Source organism: Drosophila arizonae, chromosome 2 (genome assembly GCF_054131065.1).
Source record: "Drosophila arizonae isolate 15081-1271.41 chromosome 2, UAZ_ARI_1.0, whole genome shotgun sequence".
NCBI lineage: Eukaryota > Metazoa > Arthropoda > Insecta > Diptera > Drosophilidae > Drosophila > Drosophila arizonae.
The window spans coordinates 7,163,495-7,180,631 of record NC_142922.1 but is presented as its reverse complement, the minus strand read 5'-3'; the positions used below and the strand labels follow the sequence as shown (position 1 = coordinate 7,180,631).

Here is a 17,137-nt window from a genome sequence, read left to right as displayed (position 1 = left end):
TTCCGGCACGCTTTTACTTTGCGCCTCAGCGTATGCAATAAAGTTCGTTACGCAGCTGCAGCTGCGACAGCGACTTCAATGGGAAGGGCTAAAACTATAGCCCGTTCGCTGTGTCTACAAAGGGGCTGAAAGAGGCGCAGCTTTAAAGAAAGGGCTCCGGCAAAGCCGACTTACCAAGCTATTTAGACACTCTTAATGCCACCCGCGTACACACACACACACTCACATCAGCACACACAAGAACGCTCATTAGTTTAGCGGTAGCAACGCTAAAAGCAGAGAAATTGTGCACCCTGGTGCTAAACAAGTTAATTAGTTTGTCTTTTTCCCGTTTTGGTGGCTCTAGCTGCGCCGTTTATGTGGCTCACCATGGGTTAACAGCGAATCTGTGTGTGAGTGTGTGTGTGTGTGTAAGCGAACGTTGCACGAGTATATATGTATGTGTGTGTGTGTCTTAGAGTTTATCTTAATGACAAAATAAATTATTTACCACACACGAACACGCACACACATACATGCACTCGCTCTTCAATTGACTCTATTTTCCCACAGAGAGAATATGAGCAGCTCAGCTCAGCTCTGTGTGCGTGACGTGTGTCTGTATGTCTGTGGCTCTGCTTTAATGTCACTTTTTAGATGTTGCTATTTCTTATGTTTAATATCAGCTCAGCTCAGCTCTTCGCTAACTAAACAGCCAAGGGCGGTTCTAATCGTTGGGCTCCACAATGTGCTCCACAAGGAGCGGCAAGTGAGGTTGATAAATATGTACAATATACTATTATTTCTATATCAAATTTAAAATATATACCTGAAAGTATATTATTACTTAAAGTAAAAAGAGAAAAAAAACAAAAATATTTGTTAAAAAAAATTTTTTTTTTTTTTTTGTTGAATAGTCAGGTGTGTCTGAGGCAATCAAATTTTAACTAGAAGAAATAATAATAAAAATATATTGAAACAAATATTTAGTTGAGTCAAAATTTCTGTCACTGCAAACAGAAACTCAGCCGATTTCTAATAAATAAATGTATTTATAAATGAAATAAAAAAGTTCAAAAATAAATAAATAAAAAGAAACAGCATTTAGAAACGGGATTCGTGCTCTAGAAAGAAAATAAAATTTTATTTGTGTGTAATTTGTGATGACTAATTTAATTTGCTTGAATTCAATTCAATTGAAATCTTTTTGCAGAGTGCATAAAAATTTATAAATTTTATTTCAGTATCAGAAAGAATATCAATAGATAGTTTATAAAATATTTATTGCTATATTCATTTGTAAAAGAAATAGATGCTCGTTTTAGATCATTAAAAAGCAGGGTTATCTTTTTTTATTTTTTTATATTTATTTTTTAATTTATTTTATATTTTCAACTATTTTGAAGGTATTAAATTTATAAAGTTTTCATCTAAATCTTGACATCGCACTAATCAATTTTTTGTGGAACTTTGTAATTTGAAAAGTTTGAGTGCTTTAAACTGTGCAACGTTTTCTTTCACCCACTGTGCGGGCGCATAGACTTTAGGTGAGTGGGTATTTCAATTACATGCAACGACGCTTCAATGGCCTGGTCGTCACATAAAACCACTTTGTTGTCCCAGACAAACAGTGGCACGCAGCGATTTGGCTATGGGGCCGTGCCGAAGCTCGTTTAATCTTAGATTTTAATTGCTCGGCTATAACGTCGGCCCCAAAGACACTGCTCGACTCGCAGTTGGATGGCTCGGCCACAGCAGTTGCGAGTAAATTGAATTTAATTACAGCATGTTTCGCTTTTAATTTTGATTGTTGAATTAATTTAAATACATCACAAATTTCGAGAACGCTGTAAAATTTTCATGGCTGGCAAATGCAAATGCCTGACTAAGCTATGGGAACTTTTCCTTTTCTTTATTATTATTTTATTTTATTTTATTTTTTGGGGTTTCCTTTAAAGTGTAAAAACTTTTTGCTCGCACTAATTAGTGTGAGTGGTACAATAAAAAGTTTACTCCGCAATGCGCGAGGGGGTGTGGGGAATAGGAGTGCAGGTTATGCACTCGCAATTTAAAGAGTGCACCAAAAATGTGGCATAAAGAAATTCAAATTGAAATGTAAAGCTTGCCAAAGTTTTCACTCACACACGTCGCGACGTTGCCAGCAGGAAGCTATAGAAAATTAAATATGCAAAGCGAGGCGCACAAGAAATACCAAAAAAAAAAAAAAATAAGGAAAAAAAAAATGTATAGGGAAAAACTTAATTTCAAGTTGGTCCTGACCAGGTGGGCGACTGCAGCAAACTTGGCCACACACACACACATAACAACAACAAAAAATCTAAAAGAAAAAGGAAAAACTTGCAGCATTAAGTGCACTTGGCGGCGATGCAAGAAAAATGCAGGTGGTGTGGGCGAGCTTGGGGACAGCAACTGCTGCCAGCTCATTAAAAGTAAAAATGATATGCATTAAGTTTGGCAACGGTAACGAGCACGTTAAAGGGCTGCAAGGGCGCCGCAGTCATTAGGCCAAACTTGCGCCACTCGCTCGGTAATGGTCAATGCTAATTGCGTGGAATACATTTGCAGTGCGGGCCACACCTGGCCGTTGGATTTAATGCCGACCCATGGCCCACTGTCACATTTGCCGCATAAATTGTCATAATTGTGTGCCGCGAACTGGCAACTGCAGGGCCGAACAGCGGAGCGACGGAGCGGCGGCGGGGCCGAGCAGTTGCCATGACAGTATCAATGCATATTTCATAGGCTGACACATGCATTAACGTGTCTAATCGGCAGGCATGCGGCGCACTTGGCGCTCCTGGACAATGTCATCAGCGGAATGTGTGCGTATGTCTATGTATTTCGATGGGCAGGGGCTGGGGCAGAGGCAGGGGCAGGGGCAGGGGCGTACGTCCATTATTCCTTAAGGGTAACAGCATAATTTATGTCCTTGCATAGTCGCATGCCAGACATTCCAAACGTTTCTGAACCCAGCTGACAATTTCCTGTCAGTGACATGCGACTTTTCTTCTTCAAGTTTTTGTTGTTGTTGCTTGATTTTTTGCTTTCCTTTGGCCGACCCCATGCGGTGGCTGCTTTAACAGTTATCCCGCTGGCTCATGGACAAAATGTCCATAACACAGTGGCTAGCTGAGTTCCGCACAGAATCTGCTGTCAAATCGTTGTCTACATTCCAGTGTGCACAACGCGGCGTATGCGTCATATTTCATTCTTTGGGCGAATATCGAACGGTAGCCCAGTTGTCGCTGCAATCATATATACATAGCTTTATGGTTCTTTTTTTTTCGGTATATGTATATCAATTGATAAACTGATAAGAGCACCTGAAATGAACACACCATAATTACCGAATGACTGAACAGAAAAAATAATATTCAATAATCGAACGAACATGAATCTAAAAATTCTTTTTTTTTTTTTTTTGTATTACTCAAATTTATTTAGCCCGAAATTGTTGAGTATTTGTTTTTGTGTGCCAAATTTCATAAAGTATTTTCATCAATATGAGCAAGCACTTGTTTGTTTGAAATATTTTCTTTTTTATTGTAAATAAACGTATAAATATATATAATAGGTTGCCTTACACATTACCAACAGCTGCTATGAGCTTTGTATAAACTTTGATGCCTTCCAAATATGTGTCCGCCCCTAGATACTCATCGTGATCATGGAGCAAAATGGGTGTGTTTCTGATGGGGGAGAAGCCTATAGCCGGAATGCCAATGGCACGCAGAAAGCGGCTGTCGGTGTTGCCGGGACAGACGTAGGTGTGGTATTTGATGTCGCTGTGGGGTGCGAGAAACGTGAAGGAGCGACGCAACTTGAGCACTGACAAATACTTACAATTCCTTCAAGGCGCCCTCGAATGCTGTCCAGAACGGATTCGAGTCATCGACCTTGGTGGGTGGCACAAACTCGTCCTTCTGCTCGAATATGATCTCAATGCCGCCGCCAGCCTCCTCGCACCAGTCGCGTATCTGCTTCTCCAAGGCAACTAGATCCACATCGATGGCAATGCGCAGATCGAAAACCACCTCGATCAGGGCAGGCACCACATTGCGTTGCACGCCACCTTCCACGATTGTTAGATTCACAGTGGTCACATCGCCGTAGAAACGACTCTTATCGTCCTTGAGTGCCTGGACCTGGGACGCGCGGAAGCCCATCATCTTGTCCACAATATAGTTGAGCTTCTCGCCGGCAGTGTTGGGCAACAATATGGAGCCATGGCCGGCTGTTCCGCTGATCTTGAATCTAATTTCTGTAGAAAGCACTCATTGGTATATTCCGCGGAATTGTGCCGGGGATTTACTTACGCCATCCGGTTCGCTCTGCATAGTAGACGTAATAGGAGTCATCCAATGTGGAGGAGCCCTCGTCTAGGCTGAGGCCCACATTGAGCGACTTGAAGTAATCCCCATTAATAAATTCGCGCATTCCGAAGAATCCGCCAGCCTCTTCATCGGGCACATAGGTCAAGTAGAAGGTTCGCTTTGGCTTATAGCCGGAGGCCTTCAGTGCGCGAATGGCGGCCAGATATTGAGTGCCAACACACTTCATATCCTGCGAGCCTCGCGCGTAAATCCGACCTTGGTCATCGATATCCGCACTGAATGGATCATGAGTCCATTTTTCCAGAAAGACGGGCACAACATCCGTATGCGAGTTCAGAATGATGGAAGGCAGCTCAGGCTCAGTGCCCTCCCATTTCATTACCACAACGGGATTGGCCTCGTTCACAGGATAAACCACATCCACCGGCAGATCCAGGCTGGCTGCCTGACGTTTCAGGAATGCCACGCAATCGGCTGTAAATTGTTCGGTTTAATGTAATCTCCCTTGAAGCGCTTGCATACTGCCGGCGCTCTGATAAATCAGCTTATCGCAGATCAGCGCAATCTTACAAACTTACTGTAATCTATATTTGGGTGTACCGTGGGTATACGCAGGTATTCGCGAAATATTTGAATTTCTTCATTGTTTTCCCACTCGGCTTTGCTCATTTTGTTTAGATATTCGTTAAGACTTTTGTTTGCCAATTATAAACAATCAATGGATGATATAGTATGTATAAACACGTTTTCACTATAAATACTTTAGATGCTTGGAGATGCTGGCACCACAAAATAAGAGCACTGAACGGTTTCAGTGCTGGCCGACGACTGTTTGGCAGTCTTATCGACCCAACGCTTATATACGTAATGCTGCCATCCATTATAAAGCTTGTTCATTAACAAAATGTCTGTTTTTATCATATTTACAACTAAGTCACCAATTGTTATCAGTTATATGTGGATTTTTCGAATAACCTTTGCCCGACACTTTTTTTTTGTAATTGTTCTTGGCGATAAAATCAGCCATGTCTCATAGAACATATTTGTCTATGCAATTTATTAAAATTAAATTAATTATTTACTCACTTCCGGTCGAAAATGTGTGAAATCTATATTTCCAAAACAGGCAACAGTCAACGAAATTCAATGGGCGTGGCATTGATGAGTCCGCATTTCTGTGGCTTGCGCCATTTGAAAGGAATATAGACAGAAATCTCTATGGCTTTATAAGGCCTTTTATATATTATTTAGTTACGGTTATTTTCATCAGTTGGAAAATTGAAAAGCCGATCTGCATGTTGTCTTAATTCATAATTTTTTATCAATATATTACGGCTTTTGATTGATTTATTTGTTTATGTTTATATTTTATTGATTCAGCAATGAACATACACTTAACACTTGTTTAATTGTGGCTTAGGCACAGACAATAGCTGCTGAAAATAGAAATATATTTTCATAGCATGTTATTTATTTATTATTATATTTATTTTTTATTTATTGAGCAACAGACACAAATATAAAGCACGTTTGGTATATCTCAGACACTGGCAATAGCTGGAATGATCTTCGTGTAGACCTCAATGCCGTGCAGATAGATGTCGGCACGCGTGTATTCATCGTGAGCATGCGGCAGGATGGGCATGTTTTTCATCGGCGAAAATCCCAAAGCCGAGACCCCCAAGGGCCGCAAGAAGCGGCTGTCTGTGCATCCAGGGCACACAATGGGCGTGCACTTTAGGTTTCTGTGGAAAAGGTGTAAATTAGTGAGCCAGCTTGCATATATGGGGCATACTAACTGTTCGTTCAGCGAGTTCTGAAAGGCTGTCCAGAATGGATTCGAGGCGTCAAGCTTCGTGGCTGGCGAGAATTCATCTTTTCGCTCAAATTCAATCTCGATGCCGCTGCCTGCCTCGGCGCACCAGTCGCGTATCTGTTGCTCAAAGGCAACTAGGTCCACGTCGATGGCAATGCGAATATCAAACACCGCCTCTAGCAGTGGAGGTAGAACATTGTTTTGCACGCCTCCGCTCAATATGGTGAGATTAACGGAGGTCACCTCGCCGGAAAATTTATTGGACAGGCCCTTAATCCTCTCCATCTGGCTTGTGCGGTATTCCAGCAGCTTAGTCATCACATAGTGCAGCTTCTCGGCGGCCGTGTTCGGCAGCAGCTGGGAGCCATGGCCTGTCGTGCCACTCACCTTAAACCTAATCTCTGTAATTAAATTGTTGGTCAAATATTGGTTTATCCCGCGGTTAGCTTTCCTTACGCCAGGCTGTTCGCTCTGCATAGAATATGAAATAGGAGTCGTCTATGTTGGAGCAGCCCTCATCCAAGCAAAAGCCCGCGTTGAGGGCTTTGAAGTATTGTCCTTTAACGAATCCTTGCATGCCGAGAATTCCACCGAGCTCCTCATCGGGCACAAAGGTTACGTAGATAGATCGCTTCGGCTGGTAGCCCTGCGCTTTGAGTGCTCGAATGGCACCCAGATATTGTGTGCCAATGCCCTTAGTATCCTGCGTGCCACGGGCGTAGATCCGACCCTCGTCGTCCAGATCGGCGCTGAAAGGATCGTGCGTCCAATGCTCGGGGAACACCGGCACCACATCCATATGCGAGTTCAGTATGATTGACGGCAGCTCTGGCTGGGTGCCCAACCACTTCACAATAACCACGGGATTGGCATCGTTCACTGGGTACTCCACATCCACTGGGAGATCAAGGCTCGCTGCCTGACGCTTAATAAACTCCACGCATCCGGCTATTGAAGAGAATCAGTTAATCGAGTATAACTAAGTTATATATATAAGTGGGTAACACTATACAGCTTTAAGGTATATATCTACCCTAGGGTATATCCTACACACTCACTGTAGTCTACATTTGGGTGGACCGAAGGAATTCGCAAATATTCACGAAAGATTTTGATTTCCTCATTGTTTTCCCACTCAGCTTTGCTCATTTTCACTTTATCGTATGGATCAGTATCACAGATCTAGTTGCTGCGGCTCGAGTTACGAACTGACTATTGGCTGAAGAAAATGATGTTCGCTCTTAATACTCTCTTGAGGTCTCCACATCCACTTTGATCCACACTGAACAAGTACATTTGCTGCTAATGGGTTGTCATGCGTTATCGGTTTTATGGACGCTCAATCTTTGTTTTCATAAACTTGACTGATATGCTGCTTATCAGTGTGATTATTCTGGTTGCAAATGAGCCTGTTATCGGGGTGTTTTATTTGCAGTCTGAGGGCTAACAGTGGGTCGTATATAGTGAGAGCGCTCGACAAATTGAAAGCAATTTATTAACCACTCTTAAAATGATAAAAAAAAACTACACCTCCCATTAGCTAATTAGCTGAAGTGGTGCTTAAGAAATGCGATAGATAATACAATGGATTGCCTTAACTACACATTGAAACATTTGAAGTCAATTGATTAAGACATCAAGTGTTGCCAGAATGTCGACTTCGTTTAGCCTTTGAGAAACTAGATAAATAACTTGTTATAAATTAATTAATTGAGACGTTCTGATTGAAATGCGCGAATATAGAATACAAACGTGTTCTTTCTTATCACGCATCACAAATACCTTTTGCAAGCTCTTATCAACGTGTCTATTTAAGTTATTTTTATCGGAGCTAGTTAAGCCTGGCTAGTTATCTGTCGGCCGTGGCTTGAAGAGCGTGCGGCCAGTAAAAAAGCGTTAAAGCTTTTTGCTGCACCTCAAATGTTGTATAGATATGTGAGTAGTCACATATATGTATAAGAGGCACCTAGACATACAACAACAAACAGTGAAAAGTTTGAGGACCGTAATAAAATCATAATATCTCACACGCTTTACAATATTTTGCACAATGATAATACATAGTTGATATATAGTTGACTTTGGCTTATCAAGAACTCATTTGCCATTGCATAATGCAAATACAAAAGATGCTTTGGCCTGTGTAACTCACTGTAGTCCACATCCGGATGCACCGATTTAATGCGCAGATATTCATGGAAGATTTTGATCTCTTCATTATTTGCTCAATGAGCTCTACTCATTTCGTCGCTTTGCACAATAATAAAAGGTACGTTCGTCGAGCTGAGGTTTGATTTAAATCAAAATTCGTTTCCTTCTTCCTTTTATACCCGGTATCGGGAAGAGTATTGCTATTGAAAATGCGGTTACTTCTTATCTCATTGTCGACGAAATTTGCGGCTTGACTCGTTATCAGCACTTGCATTGTATTTGTTCTTTTTATCAAAACTAATTATGTTTGCGGGCTTTGCTACGAAAACAATTCAATTATAATGCATTACCCCTCTATCTATTACCCTAGTTTATATCAAGATCAAGGTTGTTTGGCTTTACAGTTTGAAACTGATGGCTGTCAAGCGGTTTGGTTGAAGAGAAACAGTAAAACAAAATCCTTGGCTTGTGAATTATTATTATTATTATTATTATTATTACTATATGTAATATATACTATATTATTATATATAATATATATATACATATATAAAAACCTTCTATGGTTCGACGATTAAATTACACTTGGATGGGATTCCAAGAATCCAGATGCCTTGCTGAGTCAGTGGATTCTTTTTCTTTATTTCCTGTAATTCGGTATTACTAAATTAAATTACCAACTAATCTAAAATCTGTTGCGTAATGCGAATTCATCTTTCGACTTCTAAGTAATTCCAATTTACTCATTTTACCAATTGGTCAACATGTTTCAGCGGAAAGTGCTTCAGTGTCTGACGGCAGCTACCGGTTCTAACACAGACAACGATAGAGCAAAGTTCTGTTATTAATAAATATATACGTATGTATATAGATAGGGGTCTGCTTTTTATTATCAGCTACATTTCCCATTATAATAAATTTGAGTGATATGCCGCTTATCAACAAGTTTGCTGTGATTGAAAATTAGCCCATTATCAGAAGCTTTACTTGTCATTTAACCTCAAGTATGTTTATTGTTGAATAGCAGATCAATCAAACTATTGAAATCGACATTAATTAAAAGTAAAATGCTCTAGGCATTGGCCACAGCTGCAATTAGCTTCTTGTAAATCTCAATGCCACGCAGGTAGGTGTCAGCTCGCAAGTATTCGTTGTGGTCGTGCAGTAGGATGGGCGTGTTATTGATTGGCGAGAATCCCAAGGCCGAGATGCCAGCTTGTCGCAGGAAACGGCTGTCGGTGCCGCCAGGAAACACGCGTTGGCGAGTCTTCACTCCTCTATATTGAATTAAAAACAAAAACAAAAAAAGTTGAGCACTCGAGCGAATCGCTTCCTCCTTACTTACAGTTCGTCTAGGGCTTGCTTGAACGCCAGCCAGTAGGGATTCGACGCATCGATTTTAGTGGGCGGTACAAAGGGCTCCTTCGATTCAAACACCAACTCAATGCCGCCTCCCGCCTCCTCGCACCAGTCCCGAATTTTCTTCTCGAGCTCATCAGTGTCCACTGTTATGGCGATTCGAATGTCAAAGACCACTTCCAGCAACGGCGGCACTACATTGCTTTGGACACCGCCGCCCAGTTGGGTAAGGTTCATGGTGGTAACGTCTCCAATGTCTACTTTGGAGTTTTGCTCAAGTCTTCGCACCTCCAAATCACGGAATTCCATAATTTTGACCAAAATGTAGCTGAACTTTTGACCGGCGGTTTTGTTTAGAAGCAGCGAACCGTGACCAGAAGTTCCACGGATCTTAAGCCTTAGGTCTGCAGGAATTCAAGAATCTCAATGAGGATCTCAATATAAGCTGCCCGCACTTACGCCATATAGTTCGCTCTGCATAAAACACAGAATACGTTTCGTCCTCGCTGGCAATGCCCTCGTCCAAACTAAATCCGACATTGAGTCTCTTGAAGTAATCCGTCTTGACCAGGTTGGCCATTCCCGGGGTAATGCCAGCCTCTTCATCAGGCACAAAGGTGAGGTACACAGTGCGCTTGGGCTGATAGCCGCTGGCTTTCAGAGACCGAACAGCCCCAAGATATTGCGTTGCAACACTCTTCATATCCTGAGCGCCTCGAGCATAAATGCGACCTTCGTCATCCATTTCGGCATTGAACGGCTCGTGCGTCCACTTGTCTGGGAACACCGGAACCACATCCATGTGCGAGTTTAGGACAATGGAAGGCAGCTCAGGCTGTTTGCCTAGCCACTTTATAACAACAACCGGATTCAATCCGACCGACACAACTTCTACAGGCAGCTCCAGGCTCGCTGCTTGACGTTTCAAGAATTCCACACAGGCAGCTGTAAACCCGAGATAGATCCAATTTCATCAAGATTCTTATTTTTATCAGCTCTGATATTTACTGTAATTCACATTTGGATGCACCGATGGAATGCGCAAATATTCACGGAAGATTTGTATTTCTTCATTGTTCTCCCATTCAGCTCGACTCATTGCGAAAAATTTTCAATTTCGACGTCTGGCGCGGCTAGTTTAAATATATTTCAATATGCGCACTTCACTTCTCTTTTAAATACCCATTTCCCCATTCGTCACAGTTTGTTGTTTTGCAGAGACAAGTTTCACTTAACTGCCGAGTCCTAAGCACTGTGGTTTAACTTATCTTTCATTTTGTGGTTTTGTTTTTATCAAAAATAGTTTTATTATACCCTTAACCCATTGAAAATAGCAAATCGGGATATGTTTTGTGTTTTGTGATTATTTTCTTTATGCATACAATTCTATGTGGTTTAATAGAACTGGAACCTAATTTACTTGAGATGGTCTACTTGTCAGTTTTTATACCCTGAACCCATTGAAAATGGGAAATCAGGGTATAATGGTTTTGTGAAAAAGTATGTAACGGGCAGAAGGAGGCGTGGCAGACCCCACAAAGTATATATATTCTTGATCAGCGTGACGAACTGAGTCGATATAGCCCTGTCCGTCTGTCCGTCCGTCCGTCCGTCCGTCCGTCCGTCCGTCCGTCCGTCCGTCCGTCCGTCCGTCCGTCCGTCCGTCCGTCCGTCCGTATGAGTGCGTCGATCTCAGAAGTTATAAGAGCTAGAGAGCTGAAATTTGGCATGCATACTCGTGTGTACCATACGCAGTACGAGTTTGCTTTATTTTTTCGATAAATCGTCCGATAACTTTTTTATCGAGAATAATCGAAAAATTGATTTTGTTTTTTTAGCCTAATTTGAGCATTTTTAGACCTGGAGTCTTCAAATTTGTGTTGTATATAAAGTTAATAGATACAAAGATTTTGTAATTTACAGATTTTGGATACCACGCCCCCTTCGCCCCCAATTTGTAAAAAACGCATTTCAAGTAGTAGAGACTTGTGCTTTGGAATGTACACACATATATACCATATGATTACACTCTAAAAGTTTCATTAAGATCGTATGCCTACAAAAGAAATTATTCGACAAATAAATTCTCATAATATTGCCCACACTGCAGCGCAGCCCAAGCGCAGTCGCTGCTTACTGCGCAGTTAGCAGAGCGCAGGCTTATGCGTGCGTGTGGATGCATGTGTATGTATGTGTGCATAAAAGAGGTGCAGTATAATTAGAATATCAGCTTAGAGGGTTCAGGGTATCTCCTAGTCGAGCAGTCTCGACTGGAGCCATCTTACTTGTTTTTTTTTTCATTATCAAATTTTTATGTTGTTAACTTTACAAGTTACATAATGATTGTTACAAACTTAAATACCCACAATATTCAAGATTAAACACGATACAACTTAAGTATTCAATAATTATTTAGCTACCTCTTCCATTTAATCTAACACCATTATCATTGTCAATAACAACATTAATGTTTCTCTCATGCCGAATCCCGTATACTAAAAATGTTTATCTAATATTAGAGGTTTTAGAAAATTATATATAAGTAATTATAATCTCTAAAGAAGACCAAGACGAGAATATATATAGTATTTAATGCCGCCCAATTTAGATAGCTCTCAAACTACGTGACACTAAATAAAACTATGTATAAAATTATTTTCTGTTTCAAATTTAAAATCTTTTCAAGGGACAGACTGAGGCAGGAGACAAAAGGCAAGACAGACAGACATTAAAAAGTATAAAAAGTATAAAAAATACATTCGCATATCATATTGCAGTAGGTCACGTACAGAGCTCAATGGAACATTAATTAATTTGATGAATCATTCATTAAAGAAACAAGAAGGGGATGCGAATTTTCCTGGATAATGCAAAATGAATGCCATTTGCGCAGTTCCAGTTCGCGCTTATGCTGTATATATATTTACAGTAATTATTCACACGTTTCATGTTGCATATACATATATTTACAGTAATTATTGACGTGATTCATTTCATTAAATTGTGATTCGACTTTGCAGTTTTATTGTGTTATTAATTTGGGCATGTATAATTGGAATGAAATATTAGAATGCCGTATATGGGTTTCATTCAGACATTGGCCACAGCTGGTATGAGCTTTTTGTAAACCTCGATGCCGTTCAGATAGGTGTCCGCACGCAAGAACTCATCGTGATCATGCAGCAGCAAGGGAGTCTTGTTGATTGGCGAGAAGCCCAGAGCCGGAATGCCAACATGGCGAATGTAGCGGCTGTCGGTGGCGCCCGGAAAGACACGGTAGCGAGTCTTCAAGCCACTGCGGAAGCAAGAAACCTGTTAGATAGTTTCATTGAATTGAGCGACATACTTACAGCTCGTCTAAGGCTCTCTTAAAAGCCACCCAATATAAATTCGACTCATCTATCTTGGTGGGCTGGACAAAGGGACATTTCATCTCGAAATCCAGTTCAATGCCGCCTCCGGCCTCTTCGCACCAATCGCGAATTTGTTTCTCAAACTCAACGATGTCCACAGTGATGGCGATTCGAATATCAAAGACCACTTCAAGCGACGGCGGCACCACATTGCTTTGGACACCACCGCCCAGTTGGGTTAGGTTCACGGTGGTGACATCTCCAATGTCAATGTTGGGGTCTTCTTCGAGTCGTTTCACCTGCGACTCGCGGAAGTCCATCAGCTTGTTCACAATGTAGTTGAGCTTCTGGCCAGCGGTGTTCGGCAGCAGCAGAGAGCCGTGGCCAGCAGTTCCGCTGATCTTAAACTTAAGATCTGAAATGGGATATATTTAATGAGTGTCTTCTTGGGAAATGGTCCATGACTTACGCCACAAGGTTCGCTCGGCATAGTACACGGCGTATGTTTCATCCTCACTGGAGATGCCCTCGTCGAAGCTGAAGCCGACATTAAGCTTCTTGAAGTAGTCGCTGTTCACCAGCTGGCGCATGCCCAAATGACCTCCGACCTCTTCGTCGGGCACATAGGTGAGATAGACAGTGCGCTTCGGCTGGAAGCCACTCGCCTTGAGGGCGCGAACGGCGCCCAGATATTGAGTTCCAACGCACTTCATGTCTTGCGAGCCGCGAGCAAAGATGCGACCTTCGTCATCCAGATCGGCACTGAATGGCCCGTGGGTCCACTTATCAGGGAAGACGGGCACGACATCCGTGTGCGAGTTCAGAATTATTGAGGGTAGCTCCGGCTGCTTGCCCAGCCATTTCATTACCACAACGGGGTTGGCTTCGTTCACGGGATAGATGACGTCCACGGGCAGGCCCAGGCTGGCGGCCTGACGCTTCAAGAACTCCACACAGGCGGCTATAAAACACAGACGACAGTTAATCTTTATGGGATGAATTGCTCAAACGACTTGCTTATCAAGCGGTTATTTATGTATGTATTTAGATATGAACTACTATTAGTTCAGTCGACAATCTCAGAGAACTTACTGTAATCAACATTTGGATGCACCGTTGGAATGCGCAGATATTCGCGGAAAATTTTAATTTCCTCGTTGCTCTCCCACTCAGTGTTGCTCATCTTGATCAGATTCCGTTGCTACAATGTGCGTGCATTAATAAATTTAACTTTACATATAGATTATGGAATGGAAGGCGAGTCTAAAAATGTACGATTTTATAGAAAGACAAACAGCTGGCTCCTCAGGCCAGCGATCAGCTGTCAAGAGCTTCGTTTAGTACCTTCTCAACACTGGCAGCGATCGTCAGCGACTGTGGCCGTTGGCGTGCGTCCCGCGTTTAAATATGCCCAGCCAACGATTGGCCTATGATATTATCTTGTCGCTGAGGTTTTCACTGCTTATCAGGTTTGAATTGAGGTCTATGAGCGAATAAAGAAGGCTCTATTGTTAGTTGGTTTATAGTGTGATCGCGGCTTATCAGAAGTGTTTGCTTACAGTTGCATTAACATAGGGTATGCATAGGGTATGCCTGGTCTCTATGTAGCCGTTAGTGTCATTGCAACAAATCTTGTTCAATGCTGCGTCAGTTGCACGATTTGGCAGGCAGCTAAAGCTTTGGCTTAGTGCGAAATTTATATTCTGCTTTCCACTTGAATTCCTAATTTGCGATGCACACACACACATGCACGCCCACACATACTTAGCTGCATACGCCCATCTAGTCCGAACGTGCGGCATGTAAACAAGTTGTTGTTATTGCTGCTGCTGCTGCTGCTGTTGCTGCTGTTGCTGATGCAGATGCTGATAGGAGAGCTGTTGATGTTGCTGGCGTGCTCAGTTACTCCCAAACAGGCCTGCCAGCTGCCAACTGACAGTGCACTTGTGTGAGTGCGTATGTGTGTGTTTACTTTTGTTTGTTTATTAATGTACAAGTGTATGGATGTGCGTGTGCGTGTGTGTGTGTCAGATTTCACGCTTATTTCAATGGGTGCAAATTGCTGTACACAAAAGTTGCACGAAACAAAACTGAAACGCCGAGATTTGTACAGCTGGTAGACTTGAGTTTAGTTCTGTTTGTTCATGATGTATGTATCTCCTGGGCATATATACATATGTACATATATTTGTGTGCCATCGCAAAAAGTCATTAAAAGTTCATTAACAATGTTGCAAGGATTTTAATGGCAGCCACTGTGCCACCAAGAACAGGAACCATGTCAGCCCCACATGTCTACATATCAAATACAAACACAAACAGATATCAACAACCAGTCGAGTACCTACAGCTATGTACACACATACATACACATACACATTTATTTGATGTAATCGTCACTAGATAATTCTACATGCATATTTGCTGTGTGCTGTTACAATTATCCAGTCAACTCCACGGATATTGACACAAATTCTAGTCTGAAGCCGTGAATATTAATAATATATATGTATGTATATATGTTTACCTTCATAATCCATTGCAAATGAAATATATATTCTCTTTTTTTATTCAAATGTACATTTTCATACGCTTTATCAGCGTTTAGCTCTTAATGCTTGCCATCGGAAGCTCTTACTACGCCTAAGCTTTGTTCAACATCTGTGGCAGGCATTTTAATCTCTTCCTCATTCGCTTTTTCCATTATCTGCTGTGTGACAATACCTTCCACACATAGAGCAAATAGCCCAAGGACACGCTCTAAGGCGAGCTTCTTCATAATGCGACTGGGCACGTATCCTTTTACCTATTTCGTGTGCTCAACTTATTGCCACTGATCAATTTGAATTGTATTGCAGTTTGTTGCCCATCTGAAGCATCTCGGATGTGCATAGAAAATAAGATTTCATATTCATATGCAGCAAACGAAATCTAATACCCTAATTGCTGGTATCATGAAATAAATGCTTAAATATACTAAAGTGCATTTTGCTAAGTGCTGCAGATATATTTAATCACTTAAAAGCCACTTTATATATATTTAATCAGTTGTTAACTTAATTGCAGTTGACTGTTGCATAGACTTATATATATATAGCTTAAAATAGACATATAAATAAATAAATAATTTATATATAGTCTAACAAAATTCTCTCAATTTATTTCTCATCAAAATAAGCTTTAAAAAACTGTTTTGTATACATTTCTTTTTTAAATTCTAAAAATAAACTATTTTTATTTATTTGTGTCGAATAAATATAGAACTGATTTGTATACATATAAAGCATTTATGCATACATATTTTTCATAACATTTTTAGGCATTCTTAATCAAAAATTCGTAGCATTTACTTCAATAGAAATCACAAAGCGAAATTAATGGAGCTGCAGCTAGTTAAGCCATATAAGCTTAGCTAACCTCTAATAAATACTTAATGTGTGCATTAAAGCCCTTAATTACGTTCACTTGTGTGCCCTGCAGTGCTGCTAATTAATTGAAATAGTATTCAATTATTATGCACATTGAAATGTCATTTGAGCGGAGTGAAAAGCATTATAATTGGTTTTCATTTGTCACATTATCTTCATTATTTGCTTCTTTTTTTGTTGTTGTATGAAAGTAAACAATTGTTAATTATTAATGAAGCCGAATCGAATTAATTTGCCATGCGGATTGATTAAAACTCATCCTTGTTGGCCAGCAAAATTAAATTAAATGAGCTTATATATATATTCAAAACCTCATTATGCCAATTCGAGTGACTTTTGTTTAATTTTGTATACATTTGATATTAAATATATTCATTCTGCTAATCAAAGCAGGTTTGTCAATGTTTTAGTGCCCATATAAAATGGTCATATATAATCAAATATATTTAAATATTTGCACTCGATTAAAGTTGATGATTTATTTATACAAATCGTGATATACATATATATAATATGTAAATGCAATATCGAAGCGAGAAAATGTAAAAATAAATCAAATAGCGCATACTTGATTGGAACTGACATCGCAAAGAATCTATTTCCCGTCTAAATTTATACAGTAATACATCGAGCAGCAGAAATAAATAACTTAGTTCATTGCTGTATTCCCAGAGTCTCGGGTTGAATTTGTGTTCT

At 40.7% G+C, this 17,137-nt stretch overlaps 5 protein-coding genes across 8 annotated transcripts in view; 1 reads left to right on the top strand and 4 right to left on the bottom strand.

Moving 5' to 3' along the window:
- Positions 1 to 17,137, top strand: part of Cow (Proteoglycan Cow) — a 49,297-nt gene that overhangs the window by 10,432 nt on the left and 21,728 nt on the right. The window lies entirely within an intron of this gene.
- Positions 3,516 to 5,181, bottom strand: LOC108621151 (aminoacylase-1-like). The gene is made up of 4 exons (XM_018018309.2): positions 4,913 to 5,181; positions 4,317 to 4,808; positions 3,844 to 4,261; positions 3,516 to 3,785 (listed from the first exon to the last, which is right to left on the bottom strand). Exons 1-4 carry the CDS (start codon positions 5,001 to 5,003, stop codon positions 3,581 to 3,583), a joined length of 1,206 nt encoding a protein of 401 aa, XP_017873798.1. The 5' UTR covers positions 5,004 to 5,181; the 3' UTR covers positions 3,516 to 3,580.
- Positions 5,736 to 8,447, bottom strand: LOC108621153 (aminoacylase-1-like). Of its 2 annotated transcripts, none has more exons than XM_089462070.1 (4): positions 8,303 to 8,447; positions 6,607 to 7,098; positions 6,134 to 6,551; positions 5,736 to 6,079 (listed from the first exon to the last, which is right to left on the bottom strand). In XM_089462070.1, exons 2-4 carry the CDS (start codon positions 6,947 to 6,949, stop codon positions 5,875 to 5,877), a joined length of 966 nt encoding a protein of 321 aa, XP_089318196.1. In that variant the 5' UTR covers positions 6,950 to 7,098; positions 8,303 to 8,447; the 3' UTR covers positions 5,736 to 5,874. The 2 variants fall into 2 exon arrangements, with proteins under 2 accessions (XP_089318196.1, XP_017873803.1); XM_018018314.2 differs by lacking the exon at positions 8,303 to 8,447 and adding an exon at positions 7,209 to 7,503.
- LOC149270254 (aminoacylase-1A-like) lies at positions 9,284 to 10,894 on the bottom strand. Its single transcript, XM_018018313.2, has 4 exons — positions 10,669 to 10,894; positions 10,120 to 10,605; positions 9,647 to 10,064; positions 9,284 to 9,578 (listed from the first exon to the last, which is right to left on the bottom strand). The coding sequence occupies exons 1-4, from the start codon at positions 10,757 to 10,759 to the stop codon at positions 9,374 to 9,376; spliced, it is 1,200 nt and encodes a 399-aa protein (XP_017873802.1). The 5' UTR covers positions 10,760 to 10,894; the 3' UTR covers positions 9,284 to 9,373.
- Positions 12,604 to 14,496, bottom strand: LOC108621152 (aminoacylase-1-like). Of its 2 annotated transcripts, XM_018018310.2 has the most exons (5): positions 14,358 to 14,496; positions 14,106 to 14,214; positions 13,483 to 13,974; positions 13,011 to 13,428; positions 12,604 to 12,955 (listed from the first exon to the last, which is right to left on the bottom strand). In XM_018018310.2, the coding sequence occupies exons 2-5, from the start codon at positions 14,194 to 14,196 to the stop codon at positions 12,751 to 12,753; spliced, it is 1,206 nt and encodes a 401-aa protein (XP_017873799.1). In that variant the 5' UTR covers positions 14,197 to 14,214; positions 14,358 to 14,496; the 3' UTR covers positions 12,604 to 12,750. The 2 variants fall into 2 exon arrangements, with proteins under 2 accessions (XP_017873799.1, XP_089318194.1); XM_089462068.1 differs by lacking the exon at positions 14,358 to 14,496 and having other exon boundaries at positions 14,106 to 14,351.

Excerpts from the sequence above, each read along its gene's own strand:
- LOC108621151 (XM_018018309.2), bottom strand. The coding sequence starts at position 5,003 with ATGAGCAAAGCCGAGTGGGAAAACAATGAAGAAATTCAAATATTTCGC. Across the intron at positions 4,809-4,912 it reads ACACCCAAATATAGATTACA|CCGATTGCGTGGCATTCCTG; the intron begins GTAAGTTTGTAA and ends AACAATTTACAG. Across the intron at positions 3,786-3,843 it reads GAGGGCGCCTTGAAGGAATT|CGACATCAAATACCACACCT; the intron begins GTAAGTATTTGT and ends CGCACCCCACAG.
- LOC108621153 (XM_018018314.2), bottom strand. The coding sequence starts at position 7,299 with ATGAGCAAAGCTGAGTGGGAAAACAATGAGGAAATCAAAATCTTTCGT. Across the intron at positions 7,099-7,208 it reads CCACCCAAATGTAGACTACA|CCGGATGCGTGGAGTTTATT; the intron begins GTGAGTGTGTAG and ends TCTCTTCAATAG. Across the intron at positions 6,552-6,606 it reads TGCAGAGCGAACAGCCTGGC|AGATTAGGTTTAAGGTGAGT; the intron begins GTAAGGAAAGCT and ends ATTTAATTACAG.
- LOC149270254 (XM_018018313.2), bottom strand. The coding sequence starts at position 10,759 with ATGAGTCGAGCTGAATGGGAGAACAATGAAGAAATACAAATCTTCCGT. Across the intron at positions 10,606-10,668 it reads GCATCCAAATGTGAATTACA|CTGCCTGTGTGGAATTCTTG; the intron begins GTAAATATCAGA and ends TCGGGTTTACAG. Across the intron at positions 9,579-9,646 it reads AAGCAAGCCCTAGACGAACT|AGGAGTGAAGACTCGCCAAC; the intron begins GTAAGTAAGGAG and ends AATTCAATATAG.
- LOC108621152 (XM_018018310.2), bottom strand. The coding sequence starts at position 14,196 with ATGAGCAACACTGAGTGGGAGAGCAACGAGGAAATTAAAATTTTCCGC. Across the intron at positions 13,975-14,105 it reads GCATCCAAATGTTGATTACA|CCGCCTGTGTGGAGTTCTTG; the intron begins GTAAGTTCTCTG and ends TGTGTTTTATAG. Across the intron at positions 12,956-13,010 it reads AAGAGAGCCTTAGACGAGCT|TGGCTTGAAGACTCGCTACC; the intron begins GTAAGTATGTCG and ends TTGCTTCCGCAG.